Here is a 27,297-nt window from a genome sequence, read left to right on the forward strand (position 1 = left end):
TTTAGAATCCTAAACATATAAGGTTTCCAGATCCGGTCGGCAACAGACCATAGATCCGAACAAATAACAGCATATCAGGCACAAAGCATTTAGCACATAAAAGCATTTTAGGCATAATTCCTAAAATAAGCTAGTGCTCACACCTCACAATCATCGCTTAGCATTTTAAGTTTAAGTCTAGAAATCCTACGAATTCCTAGTTCTCTTAAACTAATGCTCTGATACCAACTGTCACATCCCCATTTTCACGGCCAGAAAAGACCGATTTTGTTTATGCTTGTTTGAAAATCAGAGTAACATTTTAAATAAAAGTGTTGCGGAATTTGTCCCAAAACAAAATATGATAAATATTTATCAAAAGCATTTCCAAGGAAATATATTTCATTAAAAGACTCGGGATGTCATGTTCGATATAGATCAAAAGCATAAACAGTACAACATAAGCCTTACTACATTATTTCATATCTACAGGCCTATATCCATAATCCCTCATCCAAAACATCACATCTATGCTCGAGCGCCACTACCTGTAATACATGAAACTGAGTGGGTCAGGCTTGGGAGTCTGGTGAGCACATAGGGTTTTCAACCCACAATAAATAAGTTTATTAATTTCATCAATCAACAATAACCCGATTACCCATTCCCGTTATCCTCACTTTACGTCCCTAAACACCTATCATAAGGGACCTAGCCTAAGGATCATCATCGGGATGGACACTACTGCTAAGGGGGTTCCTCAGCAATAAATGTCCTAAAGGCAACCATGAGGGGGATGGAGTACACCGGTGAACACATCGTTCACAAACACCTACAGGTTGCGAGCCTGCTAGCTTTCCACTGGACTGTCTAGAATGGTCCGTGGTTGTCATCCATACTCCGCTAGATGACAGAATCAACAACAACAACATCGAGGCCTCTCATCATTTTATCACACATCGTCTATTACATCTACCCATGTTATACCCCAACATTTTGTAGATATAAAATACATATACAGTTTAAATCATTTAAAACATGTATAAAAATCTTTTATCGGCATAGACAGCAAGTATTCAGACAATATGCACACATAGCACGTAATTTATAGTAAATACTTCATATCTATGTGTAAGATGAAAGTGATCATGCACTCACCTGATTAGGTGGTGACTCGGTACTTGAACAGCACTTCGTTATCTCAAAACAATTTTTCCTTGACCAAAACCTAGTATTAATACCACTAGAGTTTAGTTTAACGTTAACCGTGACTAATTAATAGTCTAGCTATTATTATTATTATATAAGCGTTAAATAACACTCAATATAACTCATAATAATAGCCCAAATAATTATTTTAAGGACCTAATAACATTACTATAATTATTTAAAAGTTATATTAAAAATTGCGTAGGAGTAACTCACTTACAGCGGATTTTAAAGAAAACCGGGTTTTGCTCGGAGCAACGTTTCCGAACCGAAAGACCCTTTTTCTCGGGACTCCGGGAGCCTCGGGGCTTCCTTTGGGTGCTAGGGGTTTTTCCTAGGGTTTAGGGGGGGTTTGGGGCTTTAGAGAGAGAAAGTAGTAAGAGAAGGAGTGGTGAATTTGTGAAGAGAAGAGGCTGCCTTCAACCTCTATTTATAGCCCCAGCCTCGGACGTACGCTGGGCGTACTCCTTGGCTACGCGGGGCGCTCTTCGGATAAGAGCTCCATGTGGCGACGTCTCGGTGGTGCAACGTGGGCGAAGCTGGACCGAGAAGACCAGCTGTACGCGGGGCGTAACCTACTTCGGACGCGGGGCGTAGCGAGGGGTGGCGTGTCACTCATCCGAAGCGAGCCTTGATCATCATCGGATGGCCCAGATGTCGCCACGTCGTCAATCTCGCATCAGGCTTCGCAAATCCGATTCCAAACTTTAAAAATTCGTAACTTTCACATGCGAGCTCCGTTTTCGACGTTCTTTATATCGACGCGTAGGCGGGAACGTACTCTACAACTTTCGTTTAGACTCCGTCGGCTAATTTTGATTTATTTTAAAATTTATATTTTTAACAGGCCGGGACAGGATTGGTCCGTTAAAAATTCATAACTTCTTCATCCGACGTCCGTTTTCGTCTGTCTTTTTATCGATACGCTACTACTAACGAGACCTTTGATTCTCGTTTAGGTTGCGTCGGCTAAAAACTGCTCGATCTAATATTCGAACTTCGGGTTGTACACTGCTAAGCCGAAACTTCGAAAAATCATAACTTCCTCATACGAAGTCAGATTTGGGCGTTCTTTTTATGGACGCTCTCGGTTTAACGTTTTCTACGACTTTTGTTTAGATCGCTAAGGCTAAAAGTCGCTTTATCGTAAATTCACTATTTACGCTTCCCGGTGTCGTGTCGGTTTCGTCGCGAAACTTCGACGGGTCATAACTTCTTCGTTATAACTCGGATTTCGGCATTCTTTATATCTCCGGAATCCTTGTTTCGACCACTACAACTTTATGTAAAGATATCGGGTTTATCTCGTACTTTAATTTTGACGCTTATTTTTATCCTTTATTTATTATACATTTATAAATAACTAATAAGCACATAAATGCAAATAATTCACATAATACTCAAATATTTCATCTTTATTACTTCAAAAGAGTTACAATATTTGACATAGACTATTACATCGTCTAAAAATGCTTAGCCCCGAAACCCGAGCGTTACATAAATAATCGATATTATTACAATACGTGAGCTAACTTTCGGAATTAATCACAGAATCATGTGCAATGATGAAATCGATCAGATAGTGCAGCATAAGAAGATGGAATCGATGTATTGACAACAATAAGAAAAGAAGATTGCAGATTCGAGCTATCTACACAATAGGAGGCGACGTACATTGAGGGAGGATGTGGGTATTGGAGGCTGTCATGATGGTTAAGGGAAAGTTAAGGGATTTCTATAAACCTGCTTTTCAAAGACTATATAAAAAATTGTTTTAAAAAATCTTTTTTAATACTTAAAATTTTTTTTAATTTATTGACTTTTTAAAAAGTTAAGAAGTTAAAAAGTCATTTTCAAATGAATATCCAAACACTAAACTCTTGTTTGTTATTAAAAAAAAAAAGGTCTGAAACATTTGGTTCAAAATTCAGCACAATTTATCAAACAGCCCTTCAAAATAATAATACTTAAAATTCATTTAAGTCACCATTAAAATGAATTTAATTTTAAAGGGTAAATTCATTTCAAGACACCCCTAAGATGAATTTCGTTTTAAGACATCCCTTAAAATGAATTTTATTTTAAAACACCCCTTAAAATAATCATCCTTAAAATTCATTTTAAGACATCTCTTAAAATGAATTTATCCCCTTAAAATAATCATCCTTAAAATTCATTTATCATAAAGTTAAAATTAAGTTAAAATTCATTTTAAGGCACCCAAAAAATTATTTTTCAATTGCCAGTTGCCACCCCCATAAAAAAATAATATCATCCACTTACAGAAGCTCCAAACGAAGTCGACAACATAACGTGATAACGCCATCAAATAGCAAAAGAGTAAAGTTGAAAAACAGTGTCATACACTTACTTTAGGACCCACTTCAACATTAAATGTTCATGTTAATCGATTTTAGTTGCTTCCTGGACTTTCTCTAACCTCGAAACAATGTCCTTCATGGACGATTTTGAACACCTAAAAATTCAACTGGAAGATATTAAATTAGCTACCAACAACTTTGGTCGTGACAAATTGATTGGAAGAGGTGGGTTCGGACAGGTATACAAAGGAGAACTCTCTCTTGATGGAAGACAAACCATGGTCGCTTTCAAGTGTCTAGATCGTAAACATGGGCAAGGAGATACAGAGTTTTGGAAGGAGGTCTTGATGCTTTCCCGTTATAGACACGAAAATCTGGTCTCTCTCATGCACTTTTGTAGTGAGGGTGAACAAAAGATCCTAGTTTATGAGTACGCATCTCATGGAAGCCTTGATGTGTATCTTGCTAACACAGGTCTCACATGGACTCAACGTCTCAAGATTTGTATAGGAGCTGCACGTGGACTAAATTACCTTCATGATCCTTTGGGAACACAACAAAGAGTTCTTCATCGCGACATAAAAAGTTCAAACATACTTTTGGATGAGAACTGGAATGCTAAATTGTCTGATTTTGGTTTGTCAAAACTAGGTCCGGCTAATCAGCAACATACATATCTTATTTCGAATGTTGTAGGTACCCCAGGGTATTGTGATCCGTTGTATTGGGAGATGGGGTTTCTATCTAAAGAGTCTGATGTTTATTCTTTTGGGGTGGTTTTATTTGAAGTAATGTGTGGAAGATTATGCTTTGAATATAGTAATGGCCAGCTTCGAATTTTAGTGCGTATGTGGCAAAAGTTATATGATGAGAAGAGACTTGATGAGATTATACTTCAAGATCTAAAGGAAAACATGGATTCAGATTCGTTGAATACATTTTCATCCATCGCATATAAGTGTTTGAAGAGAGAGCGTGAAGAACGACCAACCATGGCTGAGATTGTGAAAGAACTTGAGATTGCACTTGATCAACAAGTAAGTTTTTTTTTTTCTTTGTATTTACAGGTCAGTAAAAAAAATCGATCACTATACATTAAGTTATGTTTATGTTTAAGAGAATATCAATTTAAATATTATAAATACGCAAAAAGAATTCAAGTAAATCAAAAATGTTTATACAGGAGTTTTCTGAAGATGTGAGAAAGAGAATGGACTTTGAAGCAATAATTAAGATTATAGATCTTGCAGTACCTCCTGTGTCGTATAGGTCGCAAAAGGAACTCTTCTTGCTTCTCTCCAAAGGAATTCTTCTTTCTGGCGGTAAATCGGTAATTTACTTTGTTAATTATGTTTTCTTTTTCGGAAGGGCCATATATTTATTAAAGTAGGGCTGCATATTTATTATGGAAGCGACAAACAATAAGATGATAAAAAAATGGTGTTGGTAATCCTCGAACGAATTTCGTGATAGCCAGACATATAGGGTCAAAACATGGGTTACGTAAAGTGTCTAACACGATAGTCTCAAAATCCAAGTTTGATTATATTCTGGTGGGCGCCCCCACATTGTAACATTTTTTTGATATTCTAAATTGAATTTGTTTATTCGCAGTGGCTTTCGATAAATAAGAATGGTGAACAGTGTGAAATGGTTTCTGCAGCAGAATCTATTTTCGAATATACAAGCGGATACGATTTATCTAAAAATTATGAAAAATCAAGGTCAGTTTAAATATCTATATCTCTTTTGTTATCCTTCTATCTACTCCAAATAATATGACTATTTAAAAGGTGTTTCTTTTATGAAAAGAAAATTACAGAGCATGTCCCTATAGTTTACAAAATTATGTAGTTTTCATCCCTAGAACTTTCTTTAATGATTGAGCACTTAAGTATGGGATTTATTGCGAGTTTGAGCTCTTAACACTACAACAAATCTTGTCATTACCGGCAACCCCTTTAGCGGCGACACAGGGCAATAGCGGCGACATGTAATTGACGCGTTACATGTCGCCGCTATTGCCCAGTGTCGCCGCTAAAGGGGTCGCCGATAATGCTCGCAAACGGCGATCCGCGTCAAATTACCCTCATCCGTCCAATTTGTTTTCAATCCAATGGTTGTAGAGGAAAGCGAAAACGCGCTAATTTTTTCCTCCAAGGTGTCGCCGCTTATAAGTATTGAATTTGTTGCGATTTTAAGCTCTTAAGTGTGGGATTTGTTGCGGTTTTTTGTCCATGTAGTCAGTGGCGGAGCTTCAATCTTTCATTTGGGGGGGGGGGGGCGAAAATATAATTTGTATAAAAATTGGTGAACAGGAGCTCTGATACCAAATCTTTATAAACATGCTCTGATACCAAATCGAACAACATGGCGGTATTAATAAAATTAAGATAGAATATACCTGAATGATGCGTCGTAATGATCTGATGATGGATTGATTGTCTGGGTTTGATATGTTTATATGAATATATGGATATGTTTGGATAGGGTTCTGCTATTCAGAAATAGAAAATCTATTTCAACAGAAGAAGATTGAGAACAACTCAAATCTTATAATCTCAAATCACTCTGCTTTATTCACTAAGGGCAAAGCCCTTTATATAGGCTCCAAAGAGCCGTTTACACACGGTATCTTTACATTATTGCAATCGTATGATTGCAAGAAGACAAACTACTTTACATAAGACTTTATGTCACATATATAATAATGCTACACACTTATTAATCTTACCGACACTTTACATAATTATAAAAGACAAAATAGAATTATTATTGTCTATAATGCATCGTTATCTTCAAAGATGTGTTCTCTTTAATAATATGATTTCTTACGTCATTCCTCCCGCCTCCAAAAAGACATAATTTTGAAAATGTTTGCTTGTATCATTGCTGAAGTTAATCTTCCATAAATGGTGTTTCTTCTGTGTTTTCTGAACAGTGACTGCAATTGTGTCTTGGATAATATGTTTGCAAAGTTGTTTCTTGATATCATCGGGTAATTCAGCCAGTTGATGAGAAAATTTTTCGAAAGGTTGTTCGAATGTTTCAATTGCTTTCATTGCTTCCGGAGTGATTTCATTGTCTGTTAAAGAGTAGATAATGAAAGTTTTACTAGCATAATTTACTCTGATTCTTGACCTTTGATCTTTACCGTTGCCAATGCGTGATGATGCTAAATAAACACCGGCAAGTGCAAAGATTAGATGCTCTTGTGTTGGGGATTCACGGGGTAGATCATCTTTTGTTGGTTTTGAGCCGTTGCTTATTCCCATGTTTGAAAAAGTAATACTTGGGACAATTAGTTGAGATTCTTCATCAAAAATTGGGTAGCTAGAATGCATTTTGATGAATAATCCTCTTTCTTGTTTTGCAAAGCGTATTTTATAATTTCTGATGATAGTTTGCACAGCAGAAGGGAATTCGCTGATGCAGTGTAAATTGGTGCCTTCTAGATAGATAGTGTCGATGAATCCATGAACAAAATAATCCCATAAAGTCATAGGATCTGATAAATCGGCTAGGAAAACTGCTTTAGGGCCTGGGCGCCTGGCTACTGGGTAAAAGCCCATTAAAGAATGGACCTCGGTGTAGGAAACGAGGCTATCCCATAATTCAGCGAATTTTTTGGCAGATGGTTTTTTCATGGCTTCCTTTTCTTTGGTTGATAGAATGGATTCAAGGGCAATTTTTGCATTTAATTGGTTAAGGGATCTTGGGATGGATACAGGTTTTTGTGGTGTGAAGTTGGTCATAGGTTTTTGTGGTGTTAGGAGAACTGTTTTTGAACATTCTACGTTATCTTTTATTACTACTTTGTATGCTTCGTTGTATGCGGCTTCTGCTTCATTTTTCGTTTTGTAGCTTTTGTGAATGATATTTTTTCCAAGAATATATGAACTGGCAATTCCCCATTCGTCATATATTCCTTTGTTTTCTCCGTTGAAAATCACGTATCATTTCTTTATATTTTTATGATCTGCTTGAAGTGGTGGATATTCTTCTGGATTTTGTGTTATAGGTTGTTTTTCTGACTTGAGCATTGTTTGTGGCTGACTATCATCGGATGAAATTTCTTGAATGTCTTCTTTTGGTTGCTTCGTTGTTGAACTGCTAGCTGCTTCTTCTTTAGGTACTGATTGAGATGATAGAATTTGTATTGTTTGTCGTAGTTGTTCTTTTTCTCGTCTGACTGCTTCGAGTTGTTTGACTAATGATGCTTCTTGGTCTTCTTTCTGTTTGAACTGGTGTTTGATTTGCTTCCATTTCAATATATTTATGGACTGAATGCTTGCGTTTCTTGAGTACCTGAATAATTGCTGAATGTTGTATGTTTTTAATATTTCAAATGGTATGAGAATTTTCATATCAATGTATGTTTTTGGTGATATATTCATATCACTGTATGCTTTTGGTGATATATTCATATCACTGTATGCTTTTGGTGATATATTCATATCACTGTATACTTTATCATTGTTTACTTCAGATAGGTTAGATATGAGGTTTCCTTTGCTATCTAATCCCAGTAATACTTTTTCCATAGGACTTATTTACCTGCATCTGAATCAGAATCAGTTGTATATGCATAAATATCTATCTCTGAATCTTCTATGGGTTCGTATCCAAGGTCGTATGCAATTTTTAATATATTTGTTTCTTTTTCTTTTTTAGTCTTTTTTGGGCATTCATAGGCTTTGTGTCCTTCTTCTTGACATATCCAACATTTACAGTCTTTTTTATTTGATGGACAATAATTTGTTTTGGATTGATATTTTTGTTTATATTGTTTTCTATTCCGGAAATATTTTCTTTCCCCTTGTTTATAATATTCTTTGTATTTAGGTTTATATGTTTGTTTTTTCCAAATTTTCTTTTTACTTTGTTGTTTTTCTCTACAACCATATTGATTTACTTTGTTAGAAAGGATGTCACAACATAAATCAATTTTTGCATCTTGTGCTGTTTTTTGTTCTAAACATTTTTTCTGCATCCATGCTTTTAATATGCTTATTCGTGCTCCTAAGGTGTCTGCAACTTTATTTTGTTGTAATGCTTCTTGGAAATCTTTTATTACACTTTGGCTTACTAATGATGGTAATTTTTGATAGAACATATCTAATGCTGCCTTTTTTCTAGTGGAATCTAAATTATAATAATGTTCAGAATATTCACATATAAATGGTTCTAAATAATACATATTACAAATTCGTAAATTAGTTAAATGCCATAGTGATTCTAATTGAAAAGCTTCTTTTGATATTTTATCTTCAATTTGTTTTCCTATGAATTCCTGAATAAGACGGCTTAATACATTTTTAAATGTTTCCATAGCATCAGTGGTGGCTATCATCATTGTTTCGTTTTCATCAAGAGATGAAAGAAAACGATATGCGTTACCTTGTGTTTTATGAATGATATAATTAAGAAAATGTTTTGGGTGTAAATTTCTTAATTCTTCGGTTAACTGAATTTGTACTCCCATTTTATTACTCCATTCTTGAATTTTTGCTTCAGGATTTTGGTCACAATCTATAAAAAGAATATCTGAATTTGTTGGAAATGTAAATAACTTAGGTATGTATTGAGGAGGTATTTTTTCCCATTTATTTTGTTTATTTTTAACCATTCCTTGTCTGTATAAAAAATTTTCTTCTAATGAAGGTGGTCCATAGATATATTGACTTTGAATCATCTTCAACATATGATTGTTTTCGTTTTAATCCAAAATTGTTTTGTGAATCTCTATATGGATTTGAATAAGGGTTTTCATCATCTGAAGAAAAATCATATATTACTTCTGCGTCATTATCATCTGAATTATTTTCTATTTCTATATTATTTTCTTGAGTTTCAGATGGAATTTCTAATGCTGCAAATAATTTAGTTAGTGTTTCTACTTTTTCTTGTAAAGTTTCCATATATATTGTGTGTAATAAAAATTTTAGTTTCTTTTTTCTAGTGAGGTAGTTATTATTAACGTTTTTTCTATCATATTTAACAAATTAATTTTGTTATTTTATCTTCAAGGTTTTTTATTTGTTCTTGTTTCCAATTTATACTATTATTTATTATATGTATTGCTTCAATATTAGATATACAATTTATCATTGATATGTCAGAATCTATTTTTAAATCTAAAAGAAATTTTTTAGATTGTTTCAATGTTTTACGAAAAAATTTTAATTCTTGTTTATTTGTATCTAGGCTTGAAAAACTCATGATTATAATTTTATAATAATAATGGTTTAGTTTCGTTTTGAATTTAAAGTTACGGTTAAAATTTATTTAAAAATAGTAGTGGTAATTATGATAATAGGTTATAATGATTATTATAATGATGTCTATGATGACAAATGATGATGGACATATCAAAGATAGAAAATAATAGTAATAGTATAAATGAATGTTTAAAATACAAATAATTTTGTTTTTAGACGACGTATTTGCTTGTAACGGATTTTAATACTAGTTCTTATGAAATATCTAACATCATGAATATGGTTATTGTTTAAAATTGTACCTTGATTATTAGGTTTGTAAAAATCTTTGAGATTTTGCTTAGAATTATTTATAGATTCTTGGATTTGTTGTATTCTTAAAAGAATATTTCTATTAGGAATACAATTCATCAAGATTTTGTTAGACATAAATATATATTTCAAGCATGAATTTGATTATTAAAAATGAGTGCTATTTTAACGAAAATTTCAAATTTTGTAGAATTAATAGTTAGAATAACTCGGAATGAGATTATCATGGAGAAATGAAAATAATATAACAATTGAATAGAATATCTTGAGACATATTTATGATATTAAATCTTCTTTCGATAATTTTTTAATTGTTTTAATAACGATGATTTTTTGAATATGGGTACTTAAAAATAATGATTATTTATTTTCATGTTTATGATGTTTATTATTTTTATGATGTTGCATATGTATGTATTCTTATTAACGATAGATTGAATATATTCAATCTATCGTTAATAAGAATACGAATACATACTTATGCAACATCATAAAAATAATAAACATCATAAACATGAAAATAAATAATCATTATTTTTAAGTACCCATATTCAAAAAATCATCGTTATTAAAACAATTAAAAAATTATCGAAAGAAGATTTAATATCATAAATATGTCTCAAGATATTCTATTCAATTGTTATATTATTTTCATTTCTCCATGATAATCTCATTCCGAGTTATTCTAACTATTAATTCTACAAAATTTGAAATTTTCGTTAAAATAGCACTCATTTTTAATAATCAAATTCATGCTTGAAATATATATTTATGTCTAACAAAATCTTGATGAATTGTATTCCTAATAGAAATATTCTTTTAAGAATACAACAAATCCAATAATCTATAAATAATTCTAAGCAAAATCTCAAAGATTCTTACAAACCTAATAATCAAGGTACAATTTTAAACAATAACCATATTCATGATGTTAGATATTTCATAAGAACTAGTATTAAAATCCGTTACAAGCAAATACGTCGTCTAAAAACAAAATTATTTGTATTTTAAACATTCATTTATACTATTACTATTATTTTCTATCTTTGATATGTCCATCATCATTTGTCATCATAGACATCATTATAATAATCATTATAACCTATTATCATAATTACCACTATTATTTTTAAATAAATTTTAACCGTAACTTTAAATTCAAAACGAAACTAAACCATTATTATTATAAAATTATAATCATGAGTTTTTCAAGCCTAGATACAAATAACAATAATTAAAATTTTTTCGTAAAACATTGAAACAATCTAAAAAATTTCTTTTAGATTTAAAAATAGATTCTGACATATCAATGATAAATTGTATATCTAATATTGAAGCAATACATATAATAAATAATAGTATAAATTGGAAACAAGAACAAATAAAAAACCTTGAAGATAAAATAACAAAATTAATTTGTTAAATATGATAGAAAAAACGTTAATAATAACTACCTCACTAGAAAAAAGAAACTAAAATTTTTATTACACACAATATATATGGAAACTTTACAAGAAAAAGTAGAAACACTAACTAAATTATTTGCAGCATTAGAAATTCCATCTGAAACTCAAGAAAATAATATAGAAATAGAAAATAATTCAGATGATAATGACGCAGAAGTAATATATGATTTTTCTTCAGATGATGAAAACCCTTATTCAAATCCATATAGAGATTCACAAAACAATTTTGGATTAAAACGAAAACAATCATATGTTGAAGATGATTATCAAAGTCAATATATCTATGGACCACCTTCATTAGAAGAAAATTTTTTATACAGACAAGGAATGGTTAAAAATAAACAAAATAAATGGGAAAAAATACCTCCTCAATACATACCTAAGTTATTTACATTTCCAACAAATTCAGATATTCTTTTTATAGATTGTGACCAAAATCCTGAAGCAAAAATTCAAGAATGGAGTAATAAAATGGGAGTACAAATTCAGTTAACCGAAGAATTAAGAAATTTACACCCAAAACATTTTCTTAATTATATCATTCATAAAACACAAGGTAACGCATATCGTTTTCTTTCATCTCTTGATGAAAACGAAACAATGATGATAGCCACCACTGATGCTATGGAAACATTTAAAAATGTATTAAGCCGTCTTATTCAGGAATTCATAGGAAAACAAATTGAAGATAAAATATCAAAAGAAGCTTTTCAATTAGAATCACTATGGCATTTAACTAATTTACGAATTTGTAATATGTGTTATTTAGAACCATTTATATGTGAATATTCTGAACATTATTATAATTTAGATTCCACTAGAAAAAAGGCAGCATTAGATATGTTCTATCAAAAATTACAATCATTAGTAAGCCAAAGTGTAATAAAAGATTTTCAAGAAGCATTACAACAAAATAAAGTTGCAGACACCTTAGGAGCACGAATAAGCATATTAAAAGCATGGATGCAGAAAAAATGTTTAGAACAAAAAACAGCACAAGATGCAAAAATTGATTTATGTTGTGACATCCTTTCTAACAAAGTAAATCAATATGGTTGTAAAGAAAAACAACAAAGTAAAAAGAAAATTTGGAAAAAACAAACATATAAACCTAAATACAAAGAATATTATAAACAAGGGGAAAGAAAATATTTCCGGAATAGAAAACAATATAAACAAAAATATCAATCGAAAACAAATTATTGTCCATCAAATAAAAAATACTGTAAATGTTGGATATGTCAAGAAGAAGGACACAAAGCCTATGAATGCCCAAAAAAGACTAAAAAAGAAAAAGAAACAAATATATTAAAAATTGCATACGACCTTGGATACGAACCCATAGAAGATTCAGAGATAGATATTTATGCATATACAACTGATTCTGATTCAGATGCAGGTAAATAAGTCCTATGGAAAAAGTATTACTGGGATTAGATAGCAAAGGAAACCTCATATCTAACCTATCTGAAGTAAACAATGATAAAGTATACAGTGATATGAATATATCACCAAAAGCATACAGTGATATGAATATATCACCAAAAGCATACATTGATATGAAAATTCTCATACCATTTGAAATATTAAAAACATACAACATTCAGCAATTATTCAGGTACTCAAGAAACGCAAGCATTCAGTCCATAAATATATTGAAATGGAAGCAAATCAAACACCAGTTCAAACAGAAAGAAGACCAAGAAGCATCATTAGTCAAACAACTCGAAGCAGTCAGACGAGAAAAAGAACAACTACGACAAACAATACAAATTCTATCATCTCAATCAGTACCTAAAATAGAAGCAGCTAGCAGTTCAACAACGAAGCAACCAAAAGAAGACATTCAAGAAATTTCATCCGATGATAGTCAGCCACAAACAATGCTCAAGTCAGAAAAACAACCTATAACACAAAATCCAGAAGAATATCCACCACTTCAAGCAGATCATAAAAATATAAAGAAATGATACGTGATTTTCAACGGAGAAAACAAAGGAATATATGACGAATGGGGAATCGCCAGTTCATATATTCTTGGAAAAAATATCATTCACAAAAGCTACAAAACGAAAAATGAAGCAGAAGCCGCATACAACGAAGCATACAAAGTAGTAATAAAAGATAACGTAGAATGTTCAAAAACAGTTCTCCTAACACCACAAAAACCTATGACCAACTTCACACCACAAAAACCTGTATCCATCCCAAGATCCCTTAACCAATTAAATGCAAAAATTGCCCTTGAATCCATTCTATCAACCAAAGAAAAGGAAGCCATGAAAAAACCATCTGCCAAAAAATTCGCTGAATTATGGGATAGCCTCGTTTCCTACACCGAGGTCCATTCTTTAATGGGCTTTTACCCAGTAGCCAGGCGCCCAGGCCCTAAAGCAGTTTTCCTAGCCGATTTATCAGATCCTATGACTTTATGGGATTATTTTGTTCATGGATTCATCGACACTATCTATCTAGAAGGCACCAATTTACACTGCATCAGCGAATTCCCTTCTGCTGTGCAAACTATCATCAAAAATTATAAAATACGCTTTGCAAAACAAGAAAGAGGATTATTCATCAAAATGCATTCTAGCTACCCAATTTTTGATGAAGAATCTCAACTAATTGTCCCAAGTATTACTTTTGCAAACATGGGAATAAGCAACGGCTCAAAACCAACAAAAGATGATCTACCCCGTGAATCCCCAACACAAGAGCATCTAATCTTTGCACTTGCCGGTGTTTATTTAGCATCATCACGCATTGGCAACGGTAAAGATCAAAGGTCAAGAATCAGAGTAAATTATGCTAGTAAAACTTTCATTATCTACTCTTTAACAGACAATGAAATCACTCCGGAAGCAATGAAAGCAATTGAAACATTCGAACAACCTTTCGAAAAATTTTCTCATCAACTGGCTGAATTACCCGATGATATCAAGAAACAACTTTGCAAACATATTATCCAAGACACAATTGCAGTCACTGTTCAGAAAACACAGAAGAAACACCATTTATGGAAGATTAACTTCAGCAATGATACAAGCAAACATTTTCAAAATTATGTCTTTTTGGAGGCGGGAGGAATGACGTAAGAAATCATATTATTAAAGAGAACACATCTTTGAAGATAACGATGCATTATAGAAAATAATAATTCTATTTTGTATAATTATGTAAAGTGTCGGTAAGATTAATAAGTGTATAGCATTATTATATATGTGACATAAAGTCTTATGTAAAGTAGTTTGTCTTCTTGCAATCATACGATTGCAATAATGTAAAGATATCGTGTGTAAACGGCTCTTTGGAGCCTATATAAAGGGCTTTGCCCTTAGTGAATAAAGCAGAGTGATTTGAGATTATAAGATTTGAGTTGTTCTCAATCTTCTTCTGTTGAAATAGATTTTCTATTTCTGAATAGCAGAACCCTATCCAAACATATCCATATATTCATATAAACATATCAAACCCAGACAATCAATCCATCATCAGATCATTAAGATTTTTCCGTCCAAGGTGTCGCCGCTTATAAGTATTGAATTTGTTGCGATTTTAAGCTCTTAAGTCTGGGATTTGTTGCGGTTTTTTGTCCATGTAGTCAGTGGCGGAGCTTCAATCTTTCATTTGGGGGGGGGGGCGAAAATATAATTTGTATAAAAATTGGTGAACAGGACGGGTCATAGTCAAAATTTTATATTTTTGAGCCTAATATGTATAAAACTAAAGTATATCATATCTCCTCATGCATAAACGTTCCATTTATATCCTTATCTTTGTCAAATAACTTCGATCGAGTGAAAAATATGAAAATCATGGTGGTGGGAAAGACTTGAATCTTCCTACTCTTTTGAACATCTCCACCTTTGTAAAAATAAAGGTTTCTCATACATCTCCCTTAAGTGGCTGTGTGGTTTTTGAGTACTCATCGACTGCAAATCCTCCCATGTTTCGTTTCTCTTCAAAAAAAAACCCTCATATTAGGTATATCTTCCCCCTGGAGCTCTAATTTATGTGTTGAGGACCATATAGTTTGGTTAAGAACTAAAGGTGTTACTCTAAAGGAAAGATCCCCAAAATATTTTATTCTGATAGGAAGGAGGTAGGGAGAAATGATATCTATTGATCCCTATACTAAAGAGGATTTGATTCTTTGTAAAAGTATTGTTTGTGTTTGTTCAAGAGATCCTCATTTCATCTTCCATGCTGAATTGATTCTTATGGATGGGGTGATTACCATATTGAGCATCAAGGAAGTTAAAGGAAATCGCATCTTCACGATTATTCTTAAACTCGATTCAATCAAATCTTAATTCACTCTCTGATTCCAACGTATATTCTTGTTCTTAAGTATTGGTTCGATTTAGTTCATTCATTCGATTTGGGATCGAATTTAATCCTAAGGATTTTGGATGAAGAACAATTACAATTGATGATAGATTCTGTTCAAACTTGTTTATCGATAAATGGTTTTAGCGTTAAACAAACAAAAAGTCAAAATTGTTGTTCTTGACAATTGGAAACGAAGAAGGCTCGATTTGTTCAGAAAATTGGATGGTTTGATCAATTTTATTTGATTTTGAATTCTTGTGGAATCAATTCGATAGTCGCAGATGATTTGATAGTTACGGAGGATTCGATTGTCAAAACTTTAGGAATGAAGGTTAAAATCGAATTTTTGTAGGTGCTTCAATGAACGAAAGTTTGGCTGTGAGGGGCGAAACTGAAGACGAAAGTAAATGATATAACAATCAAAAGTGTTTTTGATTGATGATAATCGAAATTTTTAAATGTCAAATGCAACTGTGGAATCGAAAGTTGAAGGATTGTGTTGATGTCGAAAGTTGGGATTTCAATTTTGGAATCGAAAGTTAGGAATGGATTTGAATGATTGAGTTCGAAGTTGAAAGTCTAGATTCAAAGATCAAAATTGTTGGAAACGAAAGTAAAATCAAGGTTGCAATTGAAAGTTTTGGTATCGAATTTTGATCAGGAGAACTTGGATTTGAATCGAAAGGGATTTGTTTTCGATTTTGATTAACTGGATATGGACTCGACTTTCAAGTTTGATAATCGAAATTGGATGTATGATTCAAGTAAGGAACGAAAGTCAATCTGTGAAGGGTCGAATTGATTTTTCGATTGTGAATTGTTGAACTCGAGCTTTACAGTCGAAAGATTGGATTCGAGTCGAGACTGAGTCTTTCGACTGTTGATAAAATCGAACCAAGTATGGAATCGAAAGTGATTTCGATTTAGATTAGTGTTTGCTTGAGTCGAAAGTATTTAGAGATCAATAGTCAAGAGCCAAAAGATTTACACCCCGCTCCCGAGTTCAACTTAAGGAGAGAAAAGAAAGGAAATGGACGGAAATGAGAGGAAAGTAAGAGAGATTGATGCTCCCGAGTTTCATTAAAGGAATGAAGTGGAAGGAAATGGAAGGATCACTTTCCCTCCTAAATTTCCTTTCAATTTGGGAGGATTTGAAAAGAAAGAATAAAATGTTTAACTTTCCTTCCATTTCTCTCCAACGCGGGAGCACAAAAGACAAATTTGTTTTCCTTTCTTTTCTCTTCTTTTCTCTCCTTACTTTCTTTTCCCTTCTCTTCTTTTCTTTGCTTCAACTCGGGAGCGGGGTGTTAGGGAATCAAAAGTGAACTGAGGTCGATTCAAAGGTGAAATTTCAAATCGAGAGTTGTGGTCTCGATTTTGTGGTGTTGGTAGTTCGACTATTATGGAAACTTGCTTGGAGTTGAAAGTGATTTCGACTGATGACATGTGCTCTTTCGCGTCCAAGAACAACTTGGGGAAGAAGAGATTTGATTTTTGTATATGGTCCCTCATCTTTCAACATTTTGACAGTTTATACCCAGTTTCGAATCATGGGTATATTTCTGTGAAGTGGGAAGATATTTCGTTATTGGTACCTGAAGTTTATGCGAAAATGCACTTTATATCCACTTTCGCAAATGGGTAAAGTTTCGCATCTGGTCTAAATTTGAAGCTGATTTTTCGCAATTGGTCCCTGAAGTACTTGCGAAAATGGTTGTGTGTACCCAATTTTCGAAATTCTTGCAACTCTCACCAAAAGTCGAAATCTTCACAACATTTAAAGATTTTATTCTCGTCTTTTTGTGATTGTTTTTGGTGCAAGATTTTTCGTAGTATATGAACAATGTGTGTTCATTTTCAAGTTCAGGAAGTCAAAGATTGGAAGACATTGGCGTACTTTTTGGATTTTCTAGATTGAAAAGTTTCATTTTTGTCACACATCGAGGGGGAGTTTGTATGGTTTATTCCTCGAGTGTTTCTCATACCTTTTTGGATTTTATAATCATTTTTTGATTATAAAAATGGGGAGAAATTTGAAATGGGTATTCGAAGTTTTTTGGATATTCTTTTCCAAATCGGATTTGCAAACTGGTGTTACTTCGAGGGGAAGTTGGTATTGATCGCTTGGTGCTCGTTTGGATATTGAATCCGGGACATCCAATCCTAAATTTTGATGGGAATAATGTTAGGGTGCAAAGTTCTCCTTGGATGTGATGTAGGCTTACCCTCCTAGATTGTGTAATGTGTTGATCTTTTCCTATAAATATAAAGTGAATAGCTCCCATTTATGTAAGAACCCATATGAGAGATTAGTCTAGTGAGAGAAATATTTCATGACCCACTTTGTAATACTTGCTAGACTAATGAGAGCTAAAATTGTTTATTTACATCTTGTGTTCTAGATATTGTTTGATTCACATAATCATTACATTTCCGCATTCTTCGTCATAATTGGGTCACTACAGCATGTATCGTGGCATACCAATATCTACTCCTCCGAAGGATGACAAAATTGAGTTGTCATCGAAGTAGCATATCTATTTTTGCTTTATCTTCTAAAATTGTATTACCTAATATAATGCACGCATACATTATGCTTTGTAATCTTCTAGGATCACATGAACATGTCGGGAGTTTGAGTATTTGCCAACACCCCTTAAGGATACCAAACGCTCATTCCATATCATTCATAGTTGCATCTTAGATCCTCTTAAACCCTAATCGTTTATCGTCATTTGGGATGGCAACGATTTAACAAATATAGATAACTCATGATATATAACATTCGTAAGATAGTACCCCACACATGTATGATACTTCATTCACTTGCAACGACACATCATACGCATTTCCAAAATATATGTAGTTGAATACTACCGACTAATCAAAAACATTGATGTCGTTGTTGGAACCCATGACACCAAAGAATGCATGTCTTGTCCAAAGATCATAGAACATGATCGCTTCTAGAATTATCCTCGTCTCATTATGATCACCTCGCATGTATTGATCGTGATATGCATTAGGGCACATTACTCACGCCCAATGCATACAATCAATGCTACCTAGAATTCCAGGGAACCCATGCTTATATTCATGTGACATGTACAATTGGTGGATGTCAAAAATAGTAGGTTTGTGAAAATATCGTTTCACGTAAACCATAACCATAGCTTTAGAAAACTTGTAAGCAATCTCTTGTGTGGTTTGCTCATGAATCCTCAAATACTTATCCCATGAATATGCTCTCATTCCGTATGTTAACTAACAAACTATGGTGGTGTATTTATGTATTGAAGATAAACCTTTCCTATGTCTTGCTTCCCATTTTAATTGAAAAAATATGAAATTCAACCCTTTAAGTCATCAACTATATGTAGGAATAATTCTTTCCTTATCTTGAACACTCATCTAAACATTCCAGTGTACACAACAAAATCGACAAAGCAATTTTCTATGAGATAATTGTGATCAGCTTTACGATTTCTTCTTAAAGGACTTTTTCTCGTTCTCGAACAGAGACAAGATTTTTGACTATTTTATTCGAGATAAGTACATTATTTAAGGCTAAGCGATTGTGAGAATGTGGAAAAAAGTTTGACCAATGTAAGTGACGCGAAGTATAGCACCATTACAAACCATAATATATTTAGAGTTACACTGTGTTAGAGAAATTATGTTACCTGAGTTGAAGGACATGTGAGAGCTAGCACCGGAATCCATGTAGTAGTTGTTGTTTGTCGGCGGTTGAACAGGCATGGCTTGAAATACTGAGGCTAAGTCAGTAAGCTGTTGTAGGGTGGACTGAGCATGACCGCCGAAGGATGTTCCTCCGGTGTTAAACTGCTGCAGGTAAGTATGCGTAGGTTCTGAAGAGTAGTGGGGGCTGAAATAGTTGCTAAGGTGTGGATCCGAAGCTACCAGTTGCTGATGGAGAGTAAGCAACGGGCATAGGCTGCTGCTGAGGGATCGGTTATTGAAGACACAGCAGTTGCGGATGCAGCGAAGACGGATGTTGAAGTTGTTGTTGTGAAGTTGTCTGCTGCTACTGATACACACCGAGAGGCTACTGATTATAAGGGTACTAATGCGAGGGTTGTTGTCCAACAGGTGTGAAGCCAGTAGGTCCAAAGGCAGCAGGTTGCTGTTGAGTCAGTGCATTTCCCAAGATGCCAGCAAAAGTTTATTGTTGTTCCATAGAGTTTCCATGAGCACCATTTTTTGAAGAGTTTCTTCCATTATTTCGGTGTTGGTCCAATGATTTTTGGATTTCCCGGTGGTGTTGGATGAGGAGTAGAGTGAAACATCCTAAAATATAGTCCAAAAATTTCGTTTTCAAATCATTATTAAAATCATAAACCATCCAAAATCATAAGTAAAAACATAAATCATGTATCATAAAACATCATAGTATCTGTCTCAATCAAAATCTCATATCAAATCATCAGAGTGAACTCCCAGGCTGTGACTGTGGTGTGTGCCATGCGATCAACCTGAGCCCTTCCCTTTGCTAGTGGAAGTACCTGAAACCAAAACTGAAAACTGTAAGCACAAAGCTTAGTGAGCTCCCCCAAACTACCTCATACCATACAATAACACATATAACATATACTGGGCCTTGCCCACTGCATCGGGCCCCGCCCGGCATCGGACCAAAGTCCGGCATGAGTTGGGCCCCGCCCGGCATCGGACCGAAGTCCAAAATAACTTGGGCCCCGCCCACTGCATCTGGCCCCGCCCAGCATCGGACCGAAGTCCGGAATGAACTGCATGTAACATAAACATATAACATAATCACACATATACTGCATCGGGCTTTCCCGGCATCGGACCGAAGTCCGGAACATATAACACACATCATAAACATGCATGAATCACGAAGACATCAAGCATACATACTACTTCTCGGTACTACCCCGGCATCGGACTGAAGTCCGGAACTACTACCATCTAAACGGGTCGGCATTGTGGCCGTAGACCCGTTCCTACTGGAAGGAAACTCACCTCGTATGGCTGACTGCTGAAAAACTGGGCGAGGGATCCCTATCTGTTGCTCCGGCGACTCTCCGGCTATAATTCCACAACAACACTTAATCATAAACTGATGATCCCTCTTAGGGTAAAATGACCATTTTACCTTCCTGGCCAAAGTCAACGCCAAGGTCAATGTCAACTCTCAGTCAACCCAACTCGCCGAGTCCCTCTACCGACTCGTCGAGTTCAAACGGTCATAACATCGGTACATCTCGATTCTACTCGTCGAGTCTCACGTTGGGCTCGTCAAGTTCTTTTGTTTCCGAGTCTTACTCATGTCCAACACACTGAGTCATCTCCTTAACTCAGTGGTTTCACTCATAATCAAAGAAGGGTTTGGGGACATCGATCCGACTCGTCGAGTCCCAAGAACAACTCGGCGAGTCCATTGCATGCTCAGACTATACAGTTGTTCCTAGGTGATTCCACTGCCTCTAATTCATAGATCTGGACTCCTTAGGCTAGAATAACACGTAAAGTTGCTAACTTTACATGCATGCATGATGCTATGAAGCTAAATCACCCAAAACAAGCTAGAAATGAGAGTCTAGGGCATAGAATGGGATCTTGGCTGAATAAAGGTGGTAACTTTGAGCTTCTGGAGCTCAAGAGTGCCTAGAACTAAAGTCCTTATAGTCCTAAAAGCTCTCTACCCGAAATTAGCTTGGAAAGGACCCAAAAGTGGCAACAAACAAGCTTTCAAGAAGATCAAAGAGAAAATAAGCCAAGGTATAAACTTTATACCTTCAAGAGCTCTGAAATGCAACTAAAACTCTGGATCTCCTACCTCTTCTTGAATCACCAATAGATCTCTTCCTTCTCCTAACTTCAAATCACACAAAAATGGCAAGAAAGGCTTTAAGACACTCAATGGTTGCTAGGGTTTCGAGAATGGACTGTGGAGGTGATGGAGGCTGGGGTGAAGAATCATAATGATGCTTAAATAGGGTGCAAACCCTAAGGATTAGGGTTTCCTCCTAATGGACCTACTCGCCGAGTCCATTTCTGACTCGTCGAGTAGTCCACTTAAACCCCGCGGTCCAGCTCGCACCTACTCGACGAGTTAGGGCTACCAACTCATCGAGTAGCTCTTATAAAATGAACATTTAGAGAATTACTTTCGTACCAGGAATGGGGCTTTACAATTCTCCCCCACTTGTCTTAGACTTCGTCCTCGAAGTCTGCTAAATCTGGAAACAACTCCGGGTAGTGCTCCCTCATCTCCTCCTTGGGCTCCCATGTCCACTCTGAACCCTTCCGGTGCTGCCACTGCACCTTCACTAACTCTACTCTCTTGTTCCTCAACTCTTTCACCTTGCGATCTAAAATCGCCACTGGTCTCTCGATATAGTTCAGGCTATCGTCAACCTGAATGTCCTCCAGGGGTACCACTGTTGAATCATCCACTAAGCACTTCCGCAACTGAGAAACATGGAACGTGTTGTGGATCTGGCTGAGCTCTGCTGGAAGATCTAACCGATAAGCAACCCGACCCACCCGGGCCAAAACCCTAAACGGACCAATGAACCTGGGGCCCAGCTTTCCCCGCTTCGAAAACCTGATAACACCCTTCTAGGGTGACACTTTCAGGAGGACCATATCGCCCACCTGAAACTCCAAGTCCGAACGCCGCTTGTCGGCGTAACTCTTTTGCCGACTCTGAGCAGTCTGGAGCCTGCTCCGGACTTGCTGAATTCGCTCCGTGGTCTTAAGTACTACCTTCGTACTCCCCATGACTCTCTGACCGACCTCACCCCAACAGATTGGGATCCTGCACTTCCTCCCATAGAGCATCTCGAAGGGAGGTCGGTCTATACTGGAATGATAGTTGTTGTTATACGAAAATTCCGCTAACGGAAGATACGTATCCCAACTGCCACCGAAATCTAGCACACATGCCCGAAGCATGTCCTCGAGAGTCTGAATCGTCCTCTCGCTCTGTCCATCCGTTTGAGGGTGGAAAGCGGTGCTGAAATGGAGACGAGTACCCATCTCGTCATGAAACCGCTTCCAAAATCTGGAAGTAAACCGGACATCTCGGTCCGACACCACTGATACAGGCACTCCATGACGTGCCACTATTTCTCGCACATAAATCTCAGCCAACTTCTCGGCCGAGATGCTCTCCTGGATCGGTATAAAATGGGCGCTCTTGGTCAACCGATCCACGATAACCCATATCGAATCCACCCCACGTGTGGTCCTGGGAAGCTTCGTAATGAAGTCCATAGTGATATCCTCCCATTTCCACACGGGAATGTCTAACGGCTGCATCTTGCCATGTGGCCTCTGGTGCTCTGCCTTAACCTTCCTGCAGGTCAGGCACCTCTCCACGTACCAAGCTACGTCCCGCTTCATGCAGGGCCACCAGTAATCGGGTCGAAGATCTCTGTACATCTTCGTCGCCCATGGATGGATGGAGAATCGAGACTTGTGGGCCTCATCCATACACACCTGCCGTACTCCTCCCCAGTACGGTACCCAGACCCTCCCATGCAGGGTCAACAATCTTCGACTGTCGTAATCAAACGAAGCCACTCAGCCAACTATCCTTTCGCACTTCTGGCGTTCCTCCTTCAGGCCCTCAACTTGTGCCTCCCTAATCTTCTCCAACAGTGGAGTAACTACTGTCATCCTCAAGTAGATATCTCGAATCGGAGCCGCTACCGCCTTGCGGCTCAGGGCGTCGGCCACTACGTTGGCCTTGCTCGGGTGGTAGAGAATCTCACAATCGTAATCCTTTAACACATCTAACCACCGACGCTGCCTCATGTTCAGATTCGGTTGATCCATGAGGTACCTCAAACTCTTGTGGTCCCTGGAAATAGTACACCGGACCCCATAGAGGTAATGCCGCCAAATCTTGAGGGCGAACACTACAGCCCCCAACTCCAAATCATGCGTTGGGTAGTTAGCCTCGTGAGGCTTCAACTGTCTCGAGGCATAAGCTATCACATGTCCCCGCTGTATCAACACTGCTCCCATACATGTGATCGAAGCGTCACAGTAGCCTACGAATTCATCTACTCCCTCTGGCAGGGTAAGAATCGGCGTCTCGCACAGTCGCTGCCTGAGCGTCTCAAAGGCTGTCTGATGCTCAGGACCCCAGCGAAACACTACCGACTTCTTGGTCAGTCGGGTCAATGGTACTGCTATCTTGGAGAAATCCTGGATGAATCTCCTGTAGTACCCTGCCAATCCCAGGAAGCTCCGAATCTCGGATGGAGACCTCGGGACCTCCCACTACATCACGGCCTCAATTTTGGCCGGATCTACTAATATACCCTTCTGGTTGACAAGGTGCCCCAGAAACTGCACCTCGTGCAACCAGAATTCGCACTTGGAGAACTTTGTGAAAAGCCTCTCCCTCCTCAAGGTCTCAAGCACCTTCCTCAGGTGTTCCTCGTGTTGCTCCTCTGTCTTGGAATAGACCAAGATGTCATCAATGAATACTATCACAGACCGATCCAGCATCGGCCTACACACGCGGTTCATGAGGTCCATGAACGCGGCTGGAGCATTGGTGAGCCCAAACGGCATCACCACAAACTCATAATGACCATAGCGGGTCCTAAAAGCGGTCTTCTGCACATCATCATCTCTGACCCACATCTGGTGATATCCGGACCGTAGATCAATCTTGGAAAACCAAGATGCTCCCTGCAGCTGATCGAACAAATAATCTATCCTCGGGAGTGGGTAACGGTTCTTCACTGTTACCTTATTCAGCTCCCGGTAATCAATGCACATACGATGCGACCCGTCCTTGTTCTTCACAAACAGGATCGGGGCTCCCCATGGTGAACTGCTCGGCCTGATAAAACCCTTGTCTAGCAGCTCATGCAGCTGCGTAGACAACTCCTACATCTCGGGAGGAGCCAACCGATACGGTGCCTTGGCTATCGGAGCCGCACCAAGAACCAGGTCAATCCGAAACTCAACCTGTCTCTCAGGAGGTATCCCGGGAAAATCCTCCAGGAATACATCCGGGTACTCTCGTACCACCGGTACATCATCAACTGTCACCTTACCATTATCCCGGGTATCCATAACATAGACGACGTACCCCGCGCAACCCTGCTGGAAATAGCGTCTCGCTCTCGCTGCTGAACAAAGAATCGATCTGCGTTGTGGCCTCTCACCCTGAATCACTAGCTCTCCCCCTCTAGGAGTGCGAACCCTCACTAGCTGCTGCTCACAATCTATCACCGCCTCATTGGGGCTCAACCAATCCATACCTACTATAACCTTATTCCCTCGCAAGGGAATAGGAACCAAGTCCACTAAAAACTGCTCATTAAATAACCGAAGTGAACACCCTCTATGAACTCTCGCGACCCTGACGGTCCTATCATCTGCTATCTCAACGTCAAGTGGGCAATCCAGCTCCCCCAGAGCTCTACTAAATCGCTTGCTAAGTGCAAGCGATACAAACGATCGGCTAGCCCCCGAATCAAACAATACCATGGCTGAAATGCCATTCACTAGGAACGACCCTATAAACAACACATAAACATGAGTAATAATCAAGAGTAATAGAGAGAAAATGGAGAAAATACGTACCAGCAACCAAATCAGGAGTCGCTCGCGCCTCCTCTGCTGTCAACTGGAAAGCTCTACTCTTCGCCACTGGCGCCTCAGCACGACCTTGCCGGCCGTCTGTAATCCTCAGTGTGGTAGGAGCGGGTACCACCACCTGTCCTATAGGTGCTAAACTCGGACACTGGGACTTCTTGTGTCCCCTCTGATTGCAATGGAAGCAAATCAGATCAAATGTTGTGGTGGTAGTGGTAGTAGCTGTACAATCCCTACTCATATGCCCAGTCCGACCGCAATTGAAGCAGCCGAAACTCCCCGCCTTGCACACCCCATCGTGCAACCTGCTACACTTGCCACACCGACTGTGGCTCTGTTGTCCCCTAGACCTGTGATCAGACACCTTGGGCTTTTTCCCCGAACCTGTTGCGCCAGACGTCACCTCTGGCTTCCTCTTCCTCTCCATCTCTAGATCAATCTCCCTCTCACGAGCCCTCGCAATCATGTCCTCCAGCGTCTTGCAGCTGGAGCGGCTCACAAACTGGCGGATATCACTCCGCAACATCTCATGATATCGGGCCTTCTTCATTTCCTCGTCCGCCACATACTGCGGAACGAGGAGGGCCCTCTCCCTAATCTTGGCGGTAATCTCCGCCACAGTCTTTGTCCTCTGCTGGAGGTCCTGAAACTCCCTAGCAAGCTGTTGCACCTCAATAACAGGTGCGAACTCGACTCTGAACCTGGTCGTGAAATCACTCCAGGTCATAGCATCCAACAAAGAGTCATCTCCAATAGCTCTCCCGACCTCCTCCCACCAATCTCGTGCTCTGTCCTTCAGAAGACAGGATGCTAATCTGACCTTGTCCCCCTCGGGACATCTGCTGGTGCAGAACGCGTTGGCGACATCCGCCAACCATCTGGTACTCGCAATGGGGTCTCGAGCCCCATGGTAGTCGGGAGCCCCACAAGCTCTGAACTCCCTGAACGTCAATGTGCGCGATCCCATCATGGCCGCCATCTCAGTACGGAATGCGCCCAACTTCTCATCCAGAAGCTTTAGGATACCCTCCTTGACCGATCCAAAAATTACAGCAGTCTGGTCTAGTATGCTGTGTGTGACCTCCGAGGAGATGAACTCCCTGGTCTGCTCATCTAACTGCCCGGCTCCAGAGCCTGAGCCCGATCCCTCTCCTGCACCTGAACTACCAACTGGTGGTCTAGGGCGTAAAACCACCATTCTGAAAACACATCATAACAAGCGTCAGAATACTAATATAACTGGAGGAATCACACATACTACAAGTTCCCTGGTCTTATCTTATCCTTCCTTGATTCGAGTACGGATCCTCTGCTTTCAGTAGTTAGGGCCCATACTACCTTCCACATCTATCTGTACTTTCCTCAAGAACTGCCTCGACTCCACCAAGTCCTTTCTATTGCCACTGCTCTCTGCTACTCTCATCCTAGGCTTGCCCTAGGGTAATCACCAACCTACTCTCCGCCATCAGCTGCATAAGAAGTCCCTGCTTTCTTCCCCTAACTAGCTCGCGAATACTATTACATATTACTCAGACTAAATAATTCTTCGAATGAGAGATCCTACCCTACAACGGTTGGACTCAAACAAGAGCTGCGCAATAGAGCTAGACCTAACCTTCTGAAATTATTTAATCCTTGCAATATGCAACGTAACATATTCATTTACTAGTTAGTAAAAGATAACTAAGACTCCTAAAAGCACAAAGCAAGCAGCATTCGAGCATCGAGTACACAAAATCAAACACCTACTACTCTGGCTATCATACTGACTAATCTGTACTAGCATGCAGTTCAAACGGTCATAACATCAGTACATCTCGATTCTACTCGTCGAGTCTCACCTTGGGC

The 27,297-nt window shown here is 37.6% G+C and overlaps 1 protein-coding gene across 2 annotated transcripts in view; it reads left to right on the forward strand.

Moving 5' to 3' along the window:
- Positions 1-3,560: 3,560 nt before the first annotated feature.
- LOC145119935 (uncharacterized) overlaps positions 3,561-27,297 on the forward strand; it is a 29,554-nt gene continuing 5,817 nt past the window's right edge. The window contains exons 1-3 of one of the 2 annotated variants that reach the window (XR_013714051.1): positions 3,561-4,546; positions 4,693-4,839; positions 5,124-5,233. Coding sequence is in view for 1 of the 2 variants with exons in the window: in XM_079055703.1 (XP_078911829.1) it covers positions 3,638-4,546; positions 4,693-4,839; positions 5,124-5,233 (1,166 nt within the window). In the remaining variant the exon portion in view is untranslated. The remainder of the gene's footprint in view (positions 4,547-4,692; positions 4,840-5,123; positions 5,234-27,297) is intronic. The other variant, XM_079055703.1, reaches the window with a different exon arrangement.

Source organism: Lactuca virosa, chromosome 6 (assembly GCF_052849685.1).
Source record: "Lactuca virosa cultivar CGN04683 chromosome 6, Lactuca_virosa_CGN04683_v6, whole genome shotgun sequence".
NCBI lineage: Eukaryota > Viridiplantae > Streptophyta > Magnoliopsida > Asterales > Asteraceae > Lactuca > Lactuca virosa.